The sequence below is a fragment of the Mustelus asterias genome, chromosome 7, assembly GCF_964213995.1.
Source record: "Mustelus asterias chromosome 7, sMusAst1.hap1.1, whole genome shotgun sequence".
In the NCBI taxonomy this organism is placed as follows: Eukaryota; Metazoa; Chordata; class Chondrichthyes; order Carcharhiniformes; family Triakidae; genus Mustelus; species Mustelus asterias.
In genome coordinates, this window is record NC_135807.1 from 24,058,329 (window position 1) to 24,077,775 (window position 19,447).

The 19,447-nt window shown below is 43.9% G+C and overlaps 1 protein-coding gene across 2 annotated transcripts in view; it reads right to left on the bottom strand.

Annotated features, from left to right (window-relative positions):
• The window catches only part of tsnare1 (T-SNARE Domain Containing 1), an 842,640-nt gene that overhangs the window by 625,355 nt on the left and 197,838 nt on the right, over positions 1–19,447 (bottom strand). For both annotated transcript variants that reach the window (XM_078217021.1, XM_078217020.1), the window contains exon 2: positions 14,384–14,512. In XM_078217021.1, coding sequence (XP_078073147.1) covers positions 14,384–14,468 — 85 coding nt within the window. In that variant the 5' untranslated portion in view covers positions 14,469–14,512. The remainder of the gene's footprint in view (positions 1–14,383; positions 14,513–19,447) is intronic.

Below are 19,447 nucleotides of genomic sequence, written 5' to 3' on the forward strand. Positions count from 1 at the left end.
CAGAAAAGATTCATGAGAACGGCTCCAGGGATGAGAAACTTCGACAACCGGACTGAGATTGGAGAAACTGAGGCTGTTCTCCTTGGAGAAGGGAAGATTAAGAGAAGATTTGATAGCGATATTCAAAATCATGGGTAGATAGGGAGAAATTTCCCCATTAGTGGCAGGGTCGAGAATCAGAAAACACAGACCTTGGGTAATTGACAAAAGAAGCAAAGGTGACAGGAAGAAAGTAATTTTTATGCAGCGAGTGGTTAGCATCTTGAATGCACTGCTGGATTTAATTGAGGTTTTCAGAAGAGAACTGAATAATGATCTGTAAAGAAAAAAAATGCAGGGCTCATGGAGATTCTACGATGGTACAGCTCCATCTCAATATTGGCTCTCCAGTACTCCAGCTCGAAAGGGATGATCCGCAATTACTACAAGATGCAGTTCAGCAAGGTCTGATTATCAATAGTCAAAACAGCTGTTCACCAAGTACACTGAAGTCTGCATGCCGTGGCCTTGAGGGAGTGAAGATGTGCCTAGCCAGAGGAACAACTGATATGCAAGACAGCAAACCTTTTACTGAAGACCAAGAGCATCAAAAGGTGGCAATGAGGTAATCGCTGAGTAATCACTAAATATCTTCTATCATAACCAAATAAAGGGAATGCATATAAGGGTACATTCAGAGTTAAGACAAAGAACCTGTGCATACATTTCATGCCCCACAGTGCATCCTCATTTTTGCATTGTAGTCACTATTGTTACATAGGGAAAATTGCAGCAAATTGCTCATTATCTAGATAATTAGCGTGGTATTGGCTCAGGAGGCAATAGTGACCATGATATTGGAAAATACTTCCATTTATGTTGTGCCTTTCACGACCACAGAATGTGCCAAAAAGCTTTACAGCAAATGAAATATCTTTTGCAGGATAATCTCCACTTTATTGTTGGAAGGAACCAATGCTCCAATTCTTTAAATAATAACAAATTTCCTTTTGTGCATGTGGATAGGGCTGTCATGTCAGAGCTGAAGAACAGCACTGCTTCAGCCCAACAATGAAATATCAACATCAACTTGAATTTGTGTGGCGCCTCTTCAATGGTAAAACAATCCAAGGCATTTCAAAGGAAGAACATCAGACAAAATCTGACACTAAACACCGAGGTATCAGTGCAGATGACCCAAGGTTGAGAGTTGGTTCTAAGGAATAGTTTAAAAGAGGAGGAGGAGGTAGAGAAGGTTTCAGGAAGGAATTCCACAGCTTAGGGCGGCACGGTAGCACAGTGGTTAGCACTGCTGCTTCACAGCTCCAGGGTCCCGGGTTCAATTCCCGGCTCGGGTCACTGTCTGTGTGGAGTTTGCACATTCTCCTCGTGTCTGCGTGGGTTTCCTCCGGGTGCTCCGGTTTCCTCCCACAGTCCAAAGATGTGCGGGTTAGATTGATTGGCCAGGTTAAAAATTGCCCCTTAGAGTCCTGAGATGTGTAGGTTAGAGGGATTAGTGGGTAAAATATGTGGGGGTAGGGCCTGGGTGGGATTGTGGTCGGTGCAGACTCGATGGGCCGAATGGCCTCCTTCTGCACTGTAGGGTTTCTATGATTTCTATGATTATGCGGCTGAAGAGATCGCCACTAATGGTGGGACAAAGGATATCAGGAATGCAGAAGAAGCCAGAATTGGAGGAGTACAATTGAAGGTTGCAGTCCTTTTTGGTTTGATTTATTGTCACATGTATTGGCATACAGTGAAAAGTATTTTCTTGCGTGCTATACAGGCAAAGCATACCGTACAGAGGGAAGGAAAGGAGAGAGTGCAGAATGTAGTGTTACAGTCATAGCTAGGTTGTAAAGAAAGATCAACTTAATGCGAGGTAGGTCCATTCAAAAGTCTGATGGCAGCAGGGAAGAAGCTGTTCTTGAGTCAGTTGGTACCTGGAGGTTGGGGCAAGGTCACGGAGGAAACTGAACTTGGGAACAAGAACTATAAATTGAAATGTTGCTAGACTAGGATCTAATGTAGATCACATGCATGATGATTGGACAGGATGGTGAATGCTAGGATATAGGGAGCTTGGGTTTCCCGCAGGATTAGGTTGGAGTCTCCAGCAATTGAAGATCAATCTCCCGGACACTGTTGTGTTCAATCCTTGAGGAAAAAAAATCAGTGACATCAAAAAAGATAGTTCTTCATACATTTCTCTTTACCAGATATTAGAATATTGAAAGGGAGGAAAAAAAATGGCTGTTTGGCTGACTGTCGGTTATTATCCAATTGGATAACGAGACTTTTAGCTTTCCAACTGGCGTTGGCTGATCAGTGGCTGGAGCATGGGGATGGGTCACGTGACAAAACTTCCAGGAATAAATTTAATTACTGTTGGCAACTCTATTGGGAGCAGAATTTTGGATGAGCTCAAGTTGGCCAGGAAAGTATTAGAATAGCTGAGTCTGGGGCTAACAAATGCATGGAAGGGCTTGAGCAGCAGATGGGCTGAGGCAGAGATGGACACGGGTGATCTTATGGAGGTGGAAGAATGTTTGGGCAATGGCAGGGACGCAGGGTTGGAAGCTCAGTTCAGGCTCAGATAGGCTGCCAGCATTACAGACTGTCCAGTTCAGCCCAAGACACTGGTCAATCAGTGATTGATATGGAGTTTGTGGGGGGGGAGGGGGGAGTGGAGACGCTGAGGACAATGTCTTCCTAGATTATGTGCTCAAGTCTGTTGTGAGGCTTGAAGCCACAGCCTTCTGACTCCAAGGATTGCTGCCAGCTGAACCTAACTGACAGAAATATTAGAATAGATAGCTCTAATAGGATTCTTGGACAGGCACAGACACAGAGGGACAAATGGTCTCATTCTCCAGCCTAATATTCCCATTATCTCATCCAATTGTATTTCGCCAGCCCTGACATATTTGCCTCATTGGATTAATGCACTAATCAAGACAAACACATCTTTTTCACTGTGTTTTGACCAAAACTGAAATAAACACTGCTATCTGACCAGTGCATTGTTAAATCTGAGCAATAAATTCTGTTAACTTTATTCTACCACTTTGTCTATATATGCAAGCATTCTATTATTGTTCTAAATCAATCTGCAATACTGTATGAGTATTGCTCTTTTTTAAGTATCTTTGTGCTAATTCAGCTTCATTCATTACATATTTATGTCCCACAGTTTTTCAATTGCTTAAGTATAGCTTAAAATTTATTAATGCTATAATTCATTTGCTTCATGTCTGCCAATTGCTCAACTGTTCTCAATCCTTCTGCAAATTTTTGCTGCATCTTCATTCTCTACTACTGTCCTTACTTCCGTCTCATCAGCAGATTTAACCTGTTTGCAGCCAGGTTTCATTGACACAGATAAGGGATTATTGGGGTCCAAACTCCTGATTTTTGTGCGATTCAGTTTCACGCTCGACTCCTAAATGGCATTCACAAGTACTCTTGGGAAAGGCGGTCTCCGTGTGGTGTGGCAAAAAAGAAAAACGGAGTCATTTATACAGAACAAGTTTACAATGTTGCAACACTATCAAGGAAAGCTTTCCCCTCTGCTTCCAATTTATGAGTCGCTACTCATATTCAGTCTCACATTTCGATCCTGCATTTCTGCAGCTTTAGGATAAATTAGAAGTCTTCCACATTTTCAATAGTTTAGGTTCATTGAGTTTACAACACAAAGAAAGGGCATTCTGCCCATCTATGTTGGCTCTCTGAATGAGCTCTCCACTTAATCCAACTCGCATCATCTAATCTAATCTCGATTTAGATCAGATAGAATTTGGAAAAATTATTTTTCCTTTTCCCATTTCATCGCTACTGGATAAATATGGTGCATTTTTTTTCTGGTGGCCATTCCGTATGATTACAATCGTCTAACTTGTCCTTGCGTTCCCCAAACCACCTGAGCAAAGAGACCAACAACAGTTCACAGCATCTATCAGGCACAAACCTTTTCTCCCATGGTTTTCTGCTCCCTGCATCATTGGCACACAGGAGCAGAATTTTAGCCTTAACATATTCATTACAATCTTATCAATTAATTAAATTGAGCACCATTGCTACTTTAACAGGGTGTTGTGTTGGGTGTTGGTGAGACCACATTCGGTGTACTGTGTCCAGTTTTGGTACCCTTATTTGAGGAAGGATGTGGTGGCATTGGAGGCAGTTCAGAGTAGGTTCACACAATTGATTCTGGGGATGAAAGAGTTGACCCATGAGGAAAAATTAAACAGTTTGGGCTTATATTCGCTGGAGTTTAGAAGTATGAGAAGGGATCTGGTCAAGGTATAGAAAGTTTTAAAAGGGATTGATAAAGGAAATGTAGACCAAATGTTTCCCCTTCTTGAGCATTCTAGAACAAAAGGTCACAGGTATAGGTTGAGAGGCGGTAGATTTAAAACTGAAATGAGGAGGAACTACTTCTCACAGAGGGTGGTGAATTTGTGGAACTCGCTATCCCATGGCACGGTGGAGTCTGAATCATTGAATGGTTTCACGAAGGAGACAGATATATTTCTAATAAAAAACGGGTTGAAGGGATATGAGGAATAGGTAGGGAGGTAGATTTGAGACCAGGAAGAGATCAGCTATGATTGAATGGCAGAGCAGGCTCGGAGGGCTGAATTTGCCTACTTCTGCTCCTATTTCCTATGTTCCTATGTTTAATTTAGTTTCCTTTTACAGCCTGCTTTCCTACTTTTTAAAGTTTTAGTATCTGCACACCCTGTCCATTATCCCTTTGATTCCTTTTAAAACCTGTGCTGCTAAGTATATGTTTCCTCTTACGCTTTCAAAATGAATTACCTCACAGTGCTCCACGATAAATTGCCTCTGATACCTGGTCAGTGTACTCATCTGCCTATGTTCTTTTGAAAGTCGCTCATCATGTTAACAATTAAAAATGTTCACTATTTTGGTGCTTCCTGAAAATGGTTTTACGAAATGACACCAGAAGGAATGTCATTTCCAATTTTAATCAGCCACGGAGAAAAAGCCATCAAGAAGGCTCTTCAGTCATGGCTGTCCACATTATATCCATCTTGGTTGCTTATGTTAGTGGTATACAGATGTTCCACTGCCCAACTAAGGAAATGCACCATTTTGTCCTTCACTTAGAGTAGACACTCTCACCTGAGTCACATGGTTGTGGTTTTGGTCTCAGGTTGTGGTCTCAATTCCAGGGACCGGTTGGTACTTCAATGGAGTAGTGCCAGAGTGTTGCAATCTCGGAGGAGCCATTTTCTGAATGAGATGTTAATCCAAGGTCCAGCCTGTTCTCTTAAATGGATCCAGAGACACAGTTGAAGCAGATAGGTGTTTTCCTGTTGTCCCGACCAATTTTCATCCTTCTGCCAATATTATGAAACCAGATTATCTCGTTGTCATCTCAGTGCTGTCTATGTCTTTGCTGTATGCAAGTTGACGTTACAGTGGGACGAATTCAAAGTATTCAAGTAGCTGTAAAGTGCTTTGGGAGTTCTTGTGGTCATGACTGGTGATGTGTACATGCAACTTCTTTGATTTTTTTTCCTCTCCCTGTTTTAAAATGTGGGTGTTGAACTGAGCAGGGCTGACTATTTCTCTCAGAATGATTGTCAAGCAATGCTTCACCCATCCTTGATCCTTGTCTCCACCCTAAGATATGTACTGTTTGAGCCAACCGATTTGGAACAGAATAGAATCCCTACAGTGCAGAAGGAGGTCATTCGGCCCATCAAGTCTGCACTGATGCTCCGGTAAAGCATTGCACCCAGGCCCATCCCCTACCCTATCCCTGTAACCCCACATATTTACCTTGCTAATCCCCCTAACCCATACATCTTGGGACACAAAAGGGCAATTTACCTTGGCCAATCAACCAAACCTGTACATCTTTGAAATGTGGGGGGAAACAGGAGCACCCAGAGGAAACGCATGTCGAAACGGGGAGAACGTGCAAAACTCCACACAGACAAACACCCAAGGTTGGAATCGAACCCGTTCCCTGGAGCTGTGAAGTAGCAGTGCTAACCACTGTGCCACCCATTTTATTAGCCTAAAACCAATAAACGTGATCTGCCAGATGTTTACTGCTCACTGATTATTATTGCCACTTCTTTCATTGATTTATTAAGATAAGCTCATGTCGGTGCTCATGTTTACATGTACCAGTGCCCTGATCTGAAATATTCATACCACTCCAAGTAAGCAAGGTATTGAATAATGTGAGCAATTATGCAAACTGCAGCCTTTAAAAATCACAAAACTGATTAGCAAACCTTTTCCTCTGCTTGCGAAAATAAAAGAGAGAAAAATTGGGCTGAATTTTCATCGCAAGGCAGAGGTGCATTTGGCAGAGGTGCATTTGGCAGGGGGAGGTGGCAGCATTTCCTGGCTCCCAGCCAACTTTCAGGTCTGCCGTTTTGTTCCCACCTCCAGCAGCAGGGGATATCAATTGAGGGCATTTTTCACACACACCATTTGGATTTTCCAGCTGGAGCACAGGACCCCTGAAGTGGCTGGAATTTTTGGATGGAATGGTAGGAAATCCCTTGGCAGCAGGCAAGGATGACCAGCAGTGTATCTGGAAAAGCAACCCAGTGGGTCTGATAGACTGCAATGGGGTAATTTGTATCATTTACAAGACTTTGTTTTGAGGTCCCCCCCCCATCTCTTTCACTGTGGGTCTGGCCGTCAGCCAGAGCCTTGGGTACTCACATCGGCCCTTTGTAATTGGGTGAGGCTCTCAGAGACGGCCTCATAATCATCAACTTCCTTGACAATCTCCTCCTGGGCCCCTTGCAGAGTCACGTTTGGGTTACTGACCTGGAATACAGCCCCCATTGTGTCACAATTCATCAATTTGATTTTACTCACGAATAATTCATTCCATAGTATACGCACACACAAGTAATTGAAGCAAAGTCCATTGCATCTCCGAGGGGAAAGGAGATAAACAATTGAAGCAGTTGAAGAAGGCAGTGAGATTAATTGGTGCTCAAACAAAAGCCGAAGACATGGTAGCTTGAATCATCGCCTTCTATGCTAGAAATTTCTATGGAACTGATGAGATATCTGTTCTGCTCAGTGAAGACAACATACAAAGCATCAATTGTCCCGAAATACAAAACACAGAAATGCTTCCAAATCTTTTCAAATGAAAGTTTTGGAGTTTCCACTTTGAAAGATCCATAATTAATACTAAAATGAGGTTTGCTAGGAAGTACAAACAGGTCGAGGTCAGTCAGCCTCAGTTTTTTTTTTAGTATACACATAGACATGGAAATGCAGTAAAACAGAAGATGTTGGATAAAGTCAGCAAGTCTGGCAGTATCTGCGGAGGGAGAAACAGAGTTAATGTTTCAGGTTTACCGAACAGTTAACTGTGCTTCTCTCTCCGTTGATGCTGCCAGATCTGCTGAATTTATCCAGCATTTTCTGTTTTATTTAAGATTTCCTGCAAGTGCAGCATTTTATTTTCATTATGGAAATGCAGTAGTTAACTTAGAGCCTTGCATACTGCCTGCACTATTGATAGAAAGTCGCCGAGATTCATTATCTCAGTCTCTTTGGAGAGATCAGCTTACAGGTTCAAGAGTGGTGAACAGGAATATTAGGACATTTAATATCCCTTTAGAGTAAACGGTTGTGAAATTCTAACACATTGACCTTGACTTCAAATGGCTAGGACAAGCGTATCCTAACATCACCACACATTGTTCTATCGTGTCAGTCAAGGTAACTTATGTTACCAGCTAGATAAATCAGGAGTTTGCTGCATAGCAATCAGAGGAGCCCATTGATGCTTAGTGGGCTTGCCCTTCTGCCATTTAATGGCTAGGAGTGATGACTGATGCTAAGGGTACATTCGTTCCCAAAGGCAACTGTTGATGGGGACAAATGGACAAATGCAATAAGTGTGTGAGGGAGTGGGTTTGGGGTGGGGGGGGGTGGAATTAAATGCCAGGGCCAGCTAGCCTGCCCCCAGCAATGAAGGTGATGGGGTAGGGGATTGGAGACAGGGAGAAACAAATGAGTGGGGGCTGCGGGGTTGTGAAGACCTTGGGAAGGCCTCTAATGGGCACAGGGGACCTGTAAAGTTGTCAGCCTGGACAAATGTCATGGGACTCTTCCACCACAGTTTTAATCCCCAACGGGTGGGGAGCCACTTGATGGAGGGATGGTGTCTGGGGCATGGTGTCCAATTCTATGATCCCCTACACCCATAGCAATCTCCTCCTAGAACACGAGGGGGAGTGCATTACATCCAGTCCATTCAATCTTTCACTCTCCACAGGCACTGCCTGACTTGCTGAATATTTGCAAAATTTTCTTTTTATTGAATATTTAAGAGAAAATCAGAGTTCTGTCATGAAAATTGCTTATGCCAAGCCCTATCAAAGATAAGGAGCCCTCAAGCTGAAGCTAACCAGCTCGCTCTCAAGAGGTTATGCCCCCACCTGCGCAGAATTCACCAACAATATGCCTGGGACACATTTAGCTTGGTCATATGCTAAGGGTTGGGCTGAAAGGTTGGGGACATGCCCGCCCTTAAATTGGCCAGTTCACACCATTTCAATTTTCAGCCAATGGGCCTTTAGTTATTAAAAGGCAAGCTTTCCAAAAGGGTGATCTGCCTCAGAGCTCTGACCTCTGACTGGCAGTACCAGCAGCTACACACAAAGCGGTGGGCATTATCAGCACTACAGCTAGGCTGAGGAAGACATCTTCAGCGATGGACCTAGACCTCCAGTTGAGTTCAGGATCTCAGCTGGGAGATGACTTTGAGGAGGATTAGAGGATGGGGTAGGTTGCATGTTGGACAGGTGGGTGTGGGGGGGAGGGGAGGGGGTTAATTATTGTCAGCAATTTTCAGATGATACCAAATGAGTTTGAGAGAGGAGAGAGGAAAAGTGAACGACAGTCCACTTTGATATGGGAATACGTTTAAAGTTTATTTATTATTAAATTGCAGTGAAGTTACTGTATAATTCCCCTAGTCGCCACTGTTTGGGTCAATGCACCTAACCAGCGCGTCTTTCAGACCGTGGGAGGAAATCGGAGCACCCGGAGGAAACCCACGCAGACAAGGGGAGAATGTGCAAACGCCACACAGACAGTGACCCAAGCCGGGAATTGAACCCGGGTCCCTGGCGCTGTGAGGCAGCAGTGCTAACCACTATGCAACCGCGCCACTCGTATGGAAGTACCTTGATTTAAAAATCTGCATGTGAACAGTACTATACCAGATGAAAATTAATAGAGAAATGTGAACTCCTACTCTTAGGAAGAAGGCAATGGAAAAGACGCAACGTTTTACACCATTGAAGATTACGAGACACACTTAACGAACGGTATTGAACTGGCTAACAGAGGCTAAAAGAGATAAACGAAAAATTATAGATTCAACAGCTCCTGTCGATATGGAGCAACAATCAATAAAGTGACCGTCATGCTGAGCCATTCTGTAAAAGCAATAAGATACTTACCGAAAGCACTTGTGTTGGCATGATAGGGTGCTTTCGAGCTGGGCACCTCCTGATTGTGAAACTCAGTTCTGGTTAACAAGGTTCAAGGAAAATATCAGAGTGCAGAACACGATGAACAGATGAGTCAGACAGATAACACAGTGTAAAGAGGATTCCAAATTAAGGAAAGATTTGAAAAGTGTGCACTTAGGCATGAAAGTAAGACTGTATCATACAAGGAAAGAATTGAGTTAGAGTAGAATAGTGGGCATTCATTTTAGCACTGCATGCATGCAAGTTGGAAGTAAAGCATTTCTGATAAGGAACTGAATAGTCTTAGCTTTATAAAGCTCAACTTTGGAGGAAATCCGCATCCACTACTAAATTCATTCCATCTAACGAGCGCACAGTCATTTTTGATAGAAGTCCAAAGTCAAGTTCTAATCCCTCCTACCACATTTCAATGGACATGCAAACATACATAATCGGGGTAGTCACTCGGCTCTTCAAGCCTGCTCCATCATTCAATAAGATAACGGCGGATCCGGCTGTAACCTCCCGCCTACCCCCAGTAACATTTCAGTCCCTTGTTTATCAAGAATCTATCTCGCTCTGCCTTGAAAACATTCATAGACTGTAAGAGCAATCTTACCAAAAAATATTCTAAGTGTCCAACTAGTGTGAAAACGTGAGAGTTTCAGACATGTTTTTTCAGTGAGAGAAAAAAAATCAAATCTTTTTGACACTTTGTTAAAATAAGGCAAAATAGGGGAAGTTAACTGAGTCTAATCACCCTGGGAATCCAGTTGCTAACTGACAGAGTGTGCTATTGCACATGCGCCCTGATCTCCCAGCACACTGTGTTAAGGGTACACACTATGCTGGGAGCTTGTCACTCCCCCCCCCCCTCCCCCCCGCCCCCCCCCTCCCACCGATTGCCAGCCCATTCACGGCCCCCACCCGATCAACCACCATCTCCAATTGTGCACCTCTGTCCGATCACCACCCAATTGCAGAACCCCAACCCATACCTGGCCGACCACCGCCCCCCGATTCCCCCGCCCCCCCCTTGATTGCCACCCCCATTCACCCTCACCCGATCAATCACCGTCTTAGCGATCCCCGGTGCAGATTGAGCAGCCTACACACACTGCCTCCTCTTCAGGCCCTGCATCACCTTAGTTCCGCCCTCCCCATAGGCCCCGCTGCTTGGTACTGCCTGGTGCCTGGTGGGCAGTGCCAGGATTCCCAGCGGACATTATCAGGATGCCAGGCAGGCAGTGCCTGGATGCCAGGTCCCAAGGGACACTGCCCATTCCTACTCCCGACCACCCACCTCTATGGCCCCAGGTTCCACCGGTAAGGCCATCACATCTGGTCCCCATTGCTGGGAGCCATACATGATCATCACCTGTAGGACTTACACCAGCAAGGCCATTAAGGCAAGTGAGCCAGACGATTGCATTTTGAGCTCACTAATAATATTAAAATCAGGTCGTACATATTTAAATAAGCCTCACGCCCAGGTTCCCTCATTACACCAGCAGATCGGGGCCGGTAAGATCGAGAGGTAAGAAATAGGGTGCAAACCCAGTTTTTCTCCTCTCTCGTGATCTTAACGGCCGGCTCGCCACGATGATCGACCGGCGTGTCGAGCCAGTAAGATCGCCCCCCTCTACTTTTTTTAATTCACACATGGGACATAGACATCGCTGGCTGGTCAGTATTTATTGCCCATCCCTCGTCACCCTTGGAGGGTAGTTAAGAGTCAACCACATTGCTGGGGCTCTGGAGTCACTTGTAGGCCAGACCAGGTAAGGATGGGAGGTTTCCTTCTCTAAAGGATATTAGTGAACCAGATGGGTTTTTCCAACAGTCAACAATGGATTCATAGTCATCAGTAGATTCTTAATTCCAGATATTTTTTATTGAATTCAAATTCCACCACCTGCCATGGCAGGATTTGAACCCGGGTCCCCAGAACGTTAGCTGAGTTTCTTCCACTGCCATTTCAGGAAGGAGTTCCAAAAACACACTACCCTCAGAAAAAATTATCACCTCAGTCCTAAATGTGCGACTCATTTTGAAACAGTGACCCACCGTTCTAGATTCTCCCACAATAGGAAACTTCCTCTCTGCATCCATTCTGTCAATATCTCTCGGAATCTGATAGGTTTTAATCAAATCATCTCTTAATCTTCTAAATTCCAGCAGACACAAGCCTAGATTGTTCAATCCTTCCTCATAAGATAGCCTGTCGGTTCCTATTATTAGTTTTGTAAAACCATCTCTGAACTGCTGTGGATGCATCCGCATTCTTCCTTAAATAAGGGGACTATTACTGTACACAGTTCTCCAGTTGTGGTCTCACCAGTGTCCTGCACAACTGAAGCCATAAGCTGTGGAATACCTTTCTATGACTCTGTGACTCTATCTCACATTCCTTTAAGACGCTCTTTCAAACCTACCTCTTTGACCAAGCTTTTTGTTATCTTAACTAATATGTTCTTATGTGACTCATAGAATCTCTACAGTGCAGAAGGAGGCCATTCGGCCTATCGAGTCTGCACCGCCCAGGCCCTGTAACACCACATATTTACCATGCTAATCCCCAACACTAGGGTCAATTTAGCATGGTCAATCAACCTAACCCGCACATCTTTGGATTGTGGGAGGAAACCGGAGCACCCGGAGGAAACCCACACAAATACGGGGAGAATGTGCAAACTGCACACAGACGGTCACCTGAGGCTGGATTTGAACCCAAGTTCCTGGTGCTATGAGGGAGCAGTGTTAACCACTGCGCCACCGTACTGCCCAGTGTCATGTTTTGTTTGATAACGTTCCTGTGAAGCACCTTGGGATGTTTCATTACTTTAAAAGCACAATATAAAAATCTGTTATTTTTGATGTTGTCTCATTTGCACGTCTTACTCCTTTAATTTTCTTATCCATTCTCATTTCTGTCAGTTAACCATCTCCTGTTCTCTTCCTAATCACTTTACTGGCCCTCTTATTTCTGCATGTGGTCTTCTGATCACTTTCCCCTCACTCTCATCCTGCTCAGAAGGTTACTGATTTGCAATATCTTGCAATTCCGACAAAAGGCTGAACTTGAAATGATAAATTCCACTTTCCCTTTGCCAAAGATATTTCCTGATATGTTGTGTTTCCAACAATTTCCTGTTTTGTTTCCAAGATCCACTGTATTCTACCTTTTGATAAGCATCTGAAATTTACAATGGAAAGCCAAAAAACCTACAATAAAAAGGTGTTCCTTGGGCGTGAATTTGTGCGAATGTTCAGAGATATTGCACGGGATTTTCCAATCTTGTCCGTGCCTGCCTCTCTGCAAGTGAGAACGGAGAATATGGATTTATAGCCAAACCACCGGAGAGAATCCCAGCCATGTACAAGGTCAGAGGTTTTTGGCAATTATATTTGGCAATTACCACAGGTTACATCTGGAGTGGGAGTGCCCGATATGGAAAGTGGTGCAAAGCAGAGAAAAACGTTCTAATCTCCAACACAGACAGCCATTACCTTGAGCAAAATCATTCAAATTTATTGATTTGCTTTTTGTTGAAACAAACAAAAGAAAGTAACCCAGTTCCACAGCCACTCCTGGAACTCCCTCCCTAACAGTACTGTGGGTGTACTTACACCATGGACTGCAGTGGTACAAAGCAACAGCTCACTATCACCTTCTCAGAGTCTGTTAGGGATGGGCAATAAATGCTGTCTTTTCCAGCGATGCCCACATCCCACACAAGAATGAAAAAAGCTAGTGCCACAGAAGTAATAAAATCGCAGACAAAAAAGATCAAATGGTCTCCCACTTTCATCTACATATAAATCAGAGTAGGCTACTGTCAATGTCCTATAAACAATTTGAACAGATCCAATATATCCTCGAGATTACAGAACTGATAGTACAAAAAATATGGTGAAATGTAACAAAACTATTAGCTCTGTGGAATCCACTCTCTTATGATGTGCAATGGATCCCATGACAATCACAACAGAGAAACTGTCACAAAAAAGATTGATGTCCATCTACTTCATCTTCTACTACCAGACCATTGCATGACACAACAATATTGGAGTTACTGACTAGCCATAGCAATCAATCACTATCAATTAGTCTATAATAGACCTGGGCAAATGGCAAAGAACATTCCCAGTGGTAGACTGCTTGGAGAACCATTGGACCTCCTCAAGAATGCAATCATGTCTCAAATCAACCAAACATCGAAGTCCAAAATATTTTGTGAAATAACTTTACATCAATACCATGGGATCTGCTGCTAACATTTTGTACAGGAGGCTATTCCATGGACTGACCAAAATAATGTTTCCATAATTTGCAAATTTTATTTGTGGCTTCAGAACTGCACAATATCTAGGTAAGGTTCAAATAGTCAACAAACAGAAAGCAAAATAGTTGGTCCATGTGAACAATCTAAACACTCGGCCTGCCCACGGCCAGAAGGCACCAAGAGGTTTTGACTCATGTAGTTGGTGTTTGTATCAGCCATTGTCAATCCTGCAGTGTCTGGAGGAGCTTAGAAAACTATCATTTTCGGTGGCCTGCCCCTCCTCAGCAGGCTACACTAATGAAGACAGGTGCTTTTGTGTCATGCAAATAAGTGCATAAACTAAACTCTAAAAGACACGTTGGTAATACGAGAAACACAGCGATAGCTCCATGAAATGGTGCCTCCTGGCAATGTCTGTGTGTCAGATGTAGAGCAGCGTAGCTTTGAACTTGCTTCAAGGTTGAATTGACAGGATATTCTGATTATGGTAGAAATGTTGCAGCTTGCAAGTGCTCCAGACACTCACTAAAAGCGTCAGGTACTTGTGGAGTTGATTGACAACCAGAAACATATCTATGAAATATTCTGGAAAGGTTACCAAACAGTGAGATTTACCTAAAGGTTGATACCCTTGCCTGGAAGGCCCTCCAAAAGGGTTGCGTCCACTGAAGCTGCTGCCATCGATAGCCCCATACGACATCTTGGCTGTGAATAGAAGGCTGAAGAGCACACCTCTGAAAATGGCTAGAAAAAAAGACAGGACAAGAGAGATATTAGAAACATACTTCGCTCTCAGGATTGCAGTGCTTTTAATCATTAATACAAGTTAATTTTTTTTTACAAACAAACAATACTTAAACTGAAAACCACAACAATGGGAGAGAACTAAAGGTTTTGTTTAGTAATATGACATTAGAATCAGCAAGTCAATCACATTCAAATAGCAACCTCACAAAACTCTCTCTGGAAATGCACCAAATTATATTACAACAAATAAATCCCCAAACTTTAAAATAAAACAACCTAATTTCCAAACCCTCATTCACATACAAGAATAGAGCAAAAAAAATCTTGAAATTTAAAAAGAGAAGTCAGTCAGCAGTGGCAACAAAGTGAAAACATCCAGAGGGAAGATGCCGAGTTATACCAAGGACACAATTATGGAATTCCAAGCATGGGTTACAAATCCCTGGAAAATATGAGAGAAGTTTGTGGTTCTGGGAGAGATTTAGAGACAGCATGAGTCTCCAATTCAACATTAGGTATTTGGAGAGGAAAAATTCACCTTTCTTTTGAATTCATTCGTGGGTGCCACCGGTTGCCTGGCATTTATTGCCCATCCCTAGTTGCCCAAGGGCATTTGCTGTGGCTCTGGAGTCACATGTGGGCCAGATCAGGTAAGAACGGCAGATTTCCTTCCCTAAAGGACATTAGTGAACCAGATGGTTTTTTTCAATAATCAAAAATGGTTTCATGGTCATCAGTAGATTCTTAGTTCCAGATTTTGTTTATATTGAAGTCAAATTCCGCCATCTGCCATGGCAGGTCCCCAGAACATTAGTTGGGTTTCTGGATTGATAATCTAGCGATAACACCACTAGGCCATCGCCTCCCCTGAGGCTTACTGCTCATTGTCAGTTTCTCTGCAACCACACTCACAGGCACCAAACAATTGAACGCCATACAAATAATTCAGTCTTCTGACATTAATTCTGGGGAAGGGCTTCACGACACATTGTTAAAATACAATGCTAATTACAAACATCAAGGATTTTGCAGAGATGAAAATATAAAATCACTGCATTCCTCGGCTACCTTAGTTCATCTGCTGTTGTAATCCTCATCCATGCCTTTTACCTCTATACTTGACTACAGCTGTGTTCTCTAAGCCAGTCTCTCTTCTACACAAACCTGAGTTCATCTAAAACTCTGCTGCTCTCCAAATCCCCACAGAGTCCTATGCATCTGTCACCCCTATGTTCACTAATCTATCCTGGATCCTACCCCTAACTTACATTGGAAATGTAAAGATGTTAAAATTCTCATTCTTGCTTTCAAACTCGTTCATCATCTTGCCCCTCTCCATCTCTGTAATCTCCTCCAGCCAACCGCAAGCTCCTCAATCTCCTGATTCAGGTCTCTTTAGCATCCCCAATTTTCACCATTCCGTCACTGGCAACTGCTGCATATAGATCCTAAGCTCTTGAATTCCTTCCCTCAACCTCTCTACCTACTTATCTCTCGTTCATTAACATGTTCCTTAGAACCTACCACTTTTACCAGGTTTTTGGATCATCAGCCCTAATATCTTTGGTGTTAAATTCTGACGACTAACACTCATGTTTTTTTTTGTTCATTCAAGGAAGGTGGGCTTCACTGGCTAGGCCAGCATTTATTGCCCATCCTTAATTGCCTTTCTGAAGCTGGTGGTAAGTTGCTTTCTTGAACCACTGCAGTCCATGTGGTGCAGGTACATCACACTCCTGACTTGCGCCTTGGAGGCTTTGGGGAGTCAGTAGGTGAGTTACTCACTGCAGGACAGTATTTATATGGTTAATACAGCTCAGTTTCTGGTCAATGATAACCCCCAGGACATTGGGTTGTTAACTGTGCTAAGGTGAACTTAGAGCCAAACATTACATCATATTTATGAACTACAAATTGCAAATTCCTATCAAATACATCTTGCAATATTTCAGTTGGACCTAGCTATCTCAAAGTTTAATGGAAAGCAACATTTAGTCCATGGGGCATGTGTTAAAATAAGAGTACAGTTGGAAAGAACTAAATGAAACCAATGGCCTTCTCATATTTATTGCATTTGCTGTGTGGAAACTGCAAAAGGTGTTGATAAGAACAAAGAACAAAGAAAATTACAGCACAGGAACAGGGCCTTCGGCCCTCCAAGCCTGCACCAACCATGCTGCCCGACATAACTAAAACCACCTACCCTTCTGGGGACCATATCCCTCCATTCCCATCCTATTCATGTGTTTGTCAAGATGCCCCTTAAAAGTCACCATTGTATCTACCTCCCCGGCAGCAAGTTCCAGACACCCACCACCCTCTGTGTAAAAAAAACTTGCCTTGTACATCTCAAAGAACAAAGAACAATACAGCACATCTCCTTGAAACCTTGCCCTCGCACCTTAAACCTATACCCCCTAGTAAATGACTCTTCCACCCTGGGAAAAAGCTTCTGACAATCCACTCTGTCCATGCCCTTCATAATCTTATAGACTTCTATCAGGCGGCCCCTCAACCTCTGTTGCTCCAGTGAGAACAAACCACGTTTCTCCAACCTCTCCTCATAGCTAATGCCCTCCATACCGAGCAACATCCTGGTAAGTCTTTTCTATACCCTCTCCAAAGCTTCCACATCCTTTTCGTAGTATGGCGACCAGAATTGAACACTATATTCCAAGTGCGGCCTAAATAAGTTTTTTCAAGCTGCCAATGCATGACTTGCCAATTTTTAAACTCAATGCCCCGGCCGATGAAGGCAAGCCTGCCATATGCCTTCTTGACTACCTTCTCCACCTGCGTTGCCACTTTCAGTGATCTGTGTAACTGTACGCCCAGATCCCTCTGCCTATCAATACTCTTAAGGGTTCTGCCATTTACTGTATATTTCCTATCTGTATTAAACCTTCCAAAATGCATTACCTCACATTTGACTGGATTAAACTCCATCTGCCATCTCTCTGCCCAAGTCTCCAACCAATCTATACCCTGCTGTATCCTCTGAAGGTCCTCATCGTTATCCGCAAATCCACCAACCTTTGTGTCGTCCGCAAACTTACTAATCAATCTAGTTACATTTTCCCCCAAATCATTTATATATATTACAAACAGCAAAGGGTCCCTGAGGAATGCCACTTGTCACAGCCCTCCATTCAGAAATGCACCCTTCCACGACTACCATCTGTCTTCAATGACCAAGGAAGAAGTTTAACAACACCAGGTTAAAGTCCAACAGGTTTATTTGGTAGCAAAAGCCACACAAGCTTTCGGAGCTGCAAGCCCCTTCTTCAGGTGAGTGGGAATTCTGTTCACATACAGAGCATATAAAGACACAAACTCAATTTACATGAATAATGGTTGGAATGCGAATACTTACAACTAATCAAGTCTTTAAGAAACAAAACAATGTGAGTGGAAAGAGCATCAAGACAGGCTAAAAAGATGTGTATTGTCTCCAGACAAGACAGCCAGTGAAACTCTGTGGGGGTTACAAATAGTGTGCCATGAACCCAATATCCCGGTTGAGGCCGTCCTCGTGTGTGCGGAACTTGGCTATCAGTTTCTGCTCAGCGGCTCTGCACCGTCGTGTGTCGCGAAGGCCGCCTTGGAGAACGCTTACCCGAATATCAGAGGCCGAATGCCCGTGACCGCTGAAGTGCTCCCCAACAGGAAGAGAACAGTCTTGCCTGGTGATTGTCGAGCGGTGTTCATTCATCCGTTGTCGCAGCGTCTGCATAGTTTCCCCAATGTACCATGCCTCGGAACATCCTTTCTTGCAGCGTATCAGGTAGACAACGTTGGCCGAGTTGCAAGAGTATGTACCGTGTACCTGGTGGATGGTGTTCTCACGTGAGATGATGGCATCTGTGTCGATGATCCGGCATGTCTTGCAGAGGTTGCTGTGGCAGGGTTGTGTGGTGTCATGGTCACTGTTCTCCTGAAGGCTGGGTAGTTTGCTGCGGACAATGGTCTGTTTGAGGTTGTGCGGTTGTTTGAAGGCAAGAAGTGGGGGTGTGGGGATGGCCTTGGCGAGATGTTCGTCTTCATCAATGACATGTTGAAGGCTCCGGAGGAGATGCCGTAGCTTCTCCGCTCCGGGGAAGTACTGGACAACGAAGGGTACTCTGTCCACTGTGTCCCGTGTTTGTCTTCTGAGGAGGTCGGTGCGGTTTTTCGCTGTGGCGCGTTGGAACTGTTGATCAATGAGTCGAGCGCCATATCCTGTTCTTATGAGGGCATCTTTCAGCGTCTGGAGGTGTCTGTTGTGATCCTCCTCATCCGAGCAGATCCTGTGTATACGGAGGGCTTGTCCGTAGGGGATGGCTTCTTTAACGTGTTTAGGGTGGAAGCTGGAGAAGTGGAGCATCGTGAGGTTATCCGTGGGCTTGCGGTACAGTGAGGTGCTGAGGTGACCGTCCTTAATGGAGATGCGTGTGTCCAAGAATGCAACCGATTCCGGAGAGTAGTCTATGGTGAGTCTGATGGTGGGATGGAACTTGTTGATGTCATCATAGAGTTGTTTCAGTGATTGTTCACCATGAGTCCAAAGGAAGAAAATGTCATCGATGTATCTAGTGTATAGCATCGGTTGAAGGTCCCGAGCTGTGAAGAAGTCTTGTTCGAACCTGTGCATGAAGATGTTGGCATATTGAGGTGCGAATTTGAAGGGGCTTGCAGCTCCGAAAGCTTGTGTGGCTTTTGCTACCAAATAAACCTGTTGGACTTTAACCTGGTGTTGTTAAACTTCTTACTGTGTTTACCCCAGTCCAACGCCGGCATCTCCACTTCAATGACCAAGGCAGTTCTATATCCACCTTGCTAGCCCACCTCTGATCCCATGCGACTTTACCTTCTGCACCAGTCTGCCATGAGGGACTTTGTCAAAGGCCTTACTCAAGTCCATGTTGATAACATCCACTGCTCTCCGCTCATCAA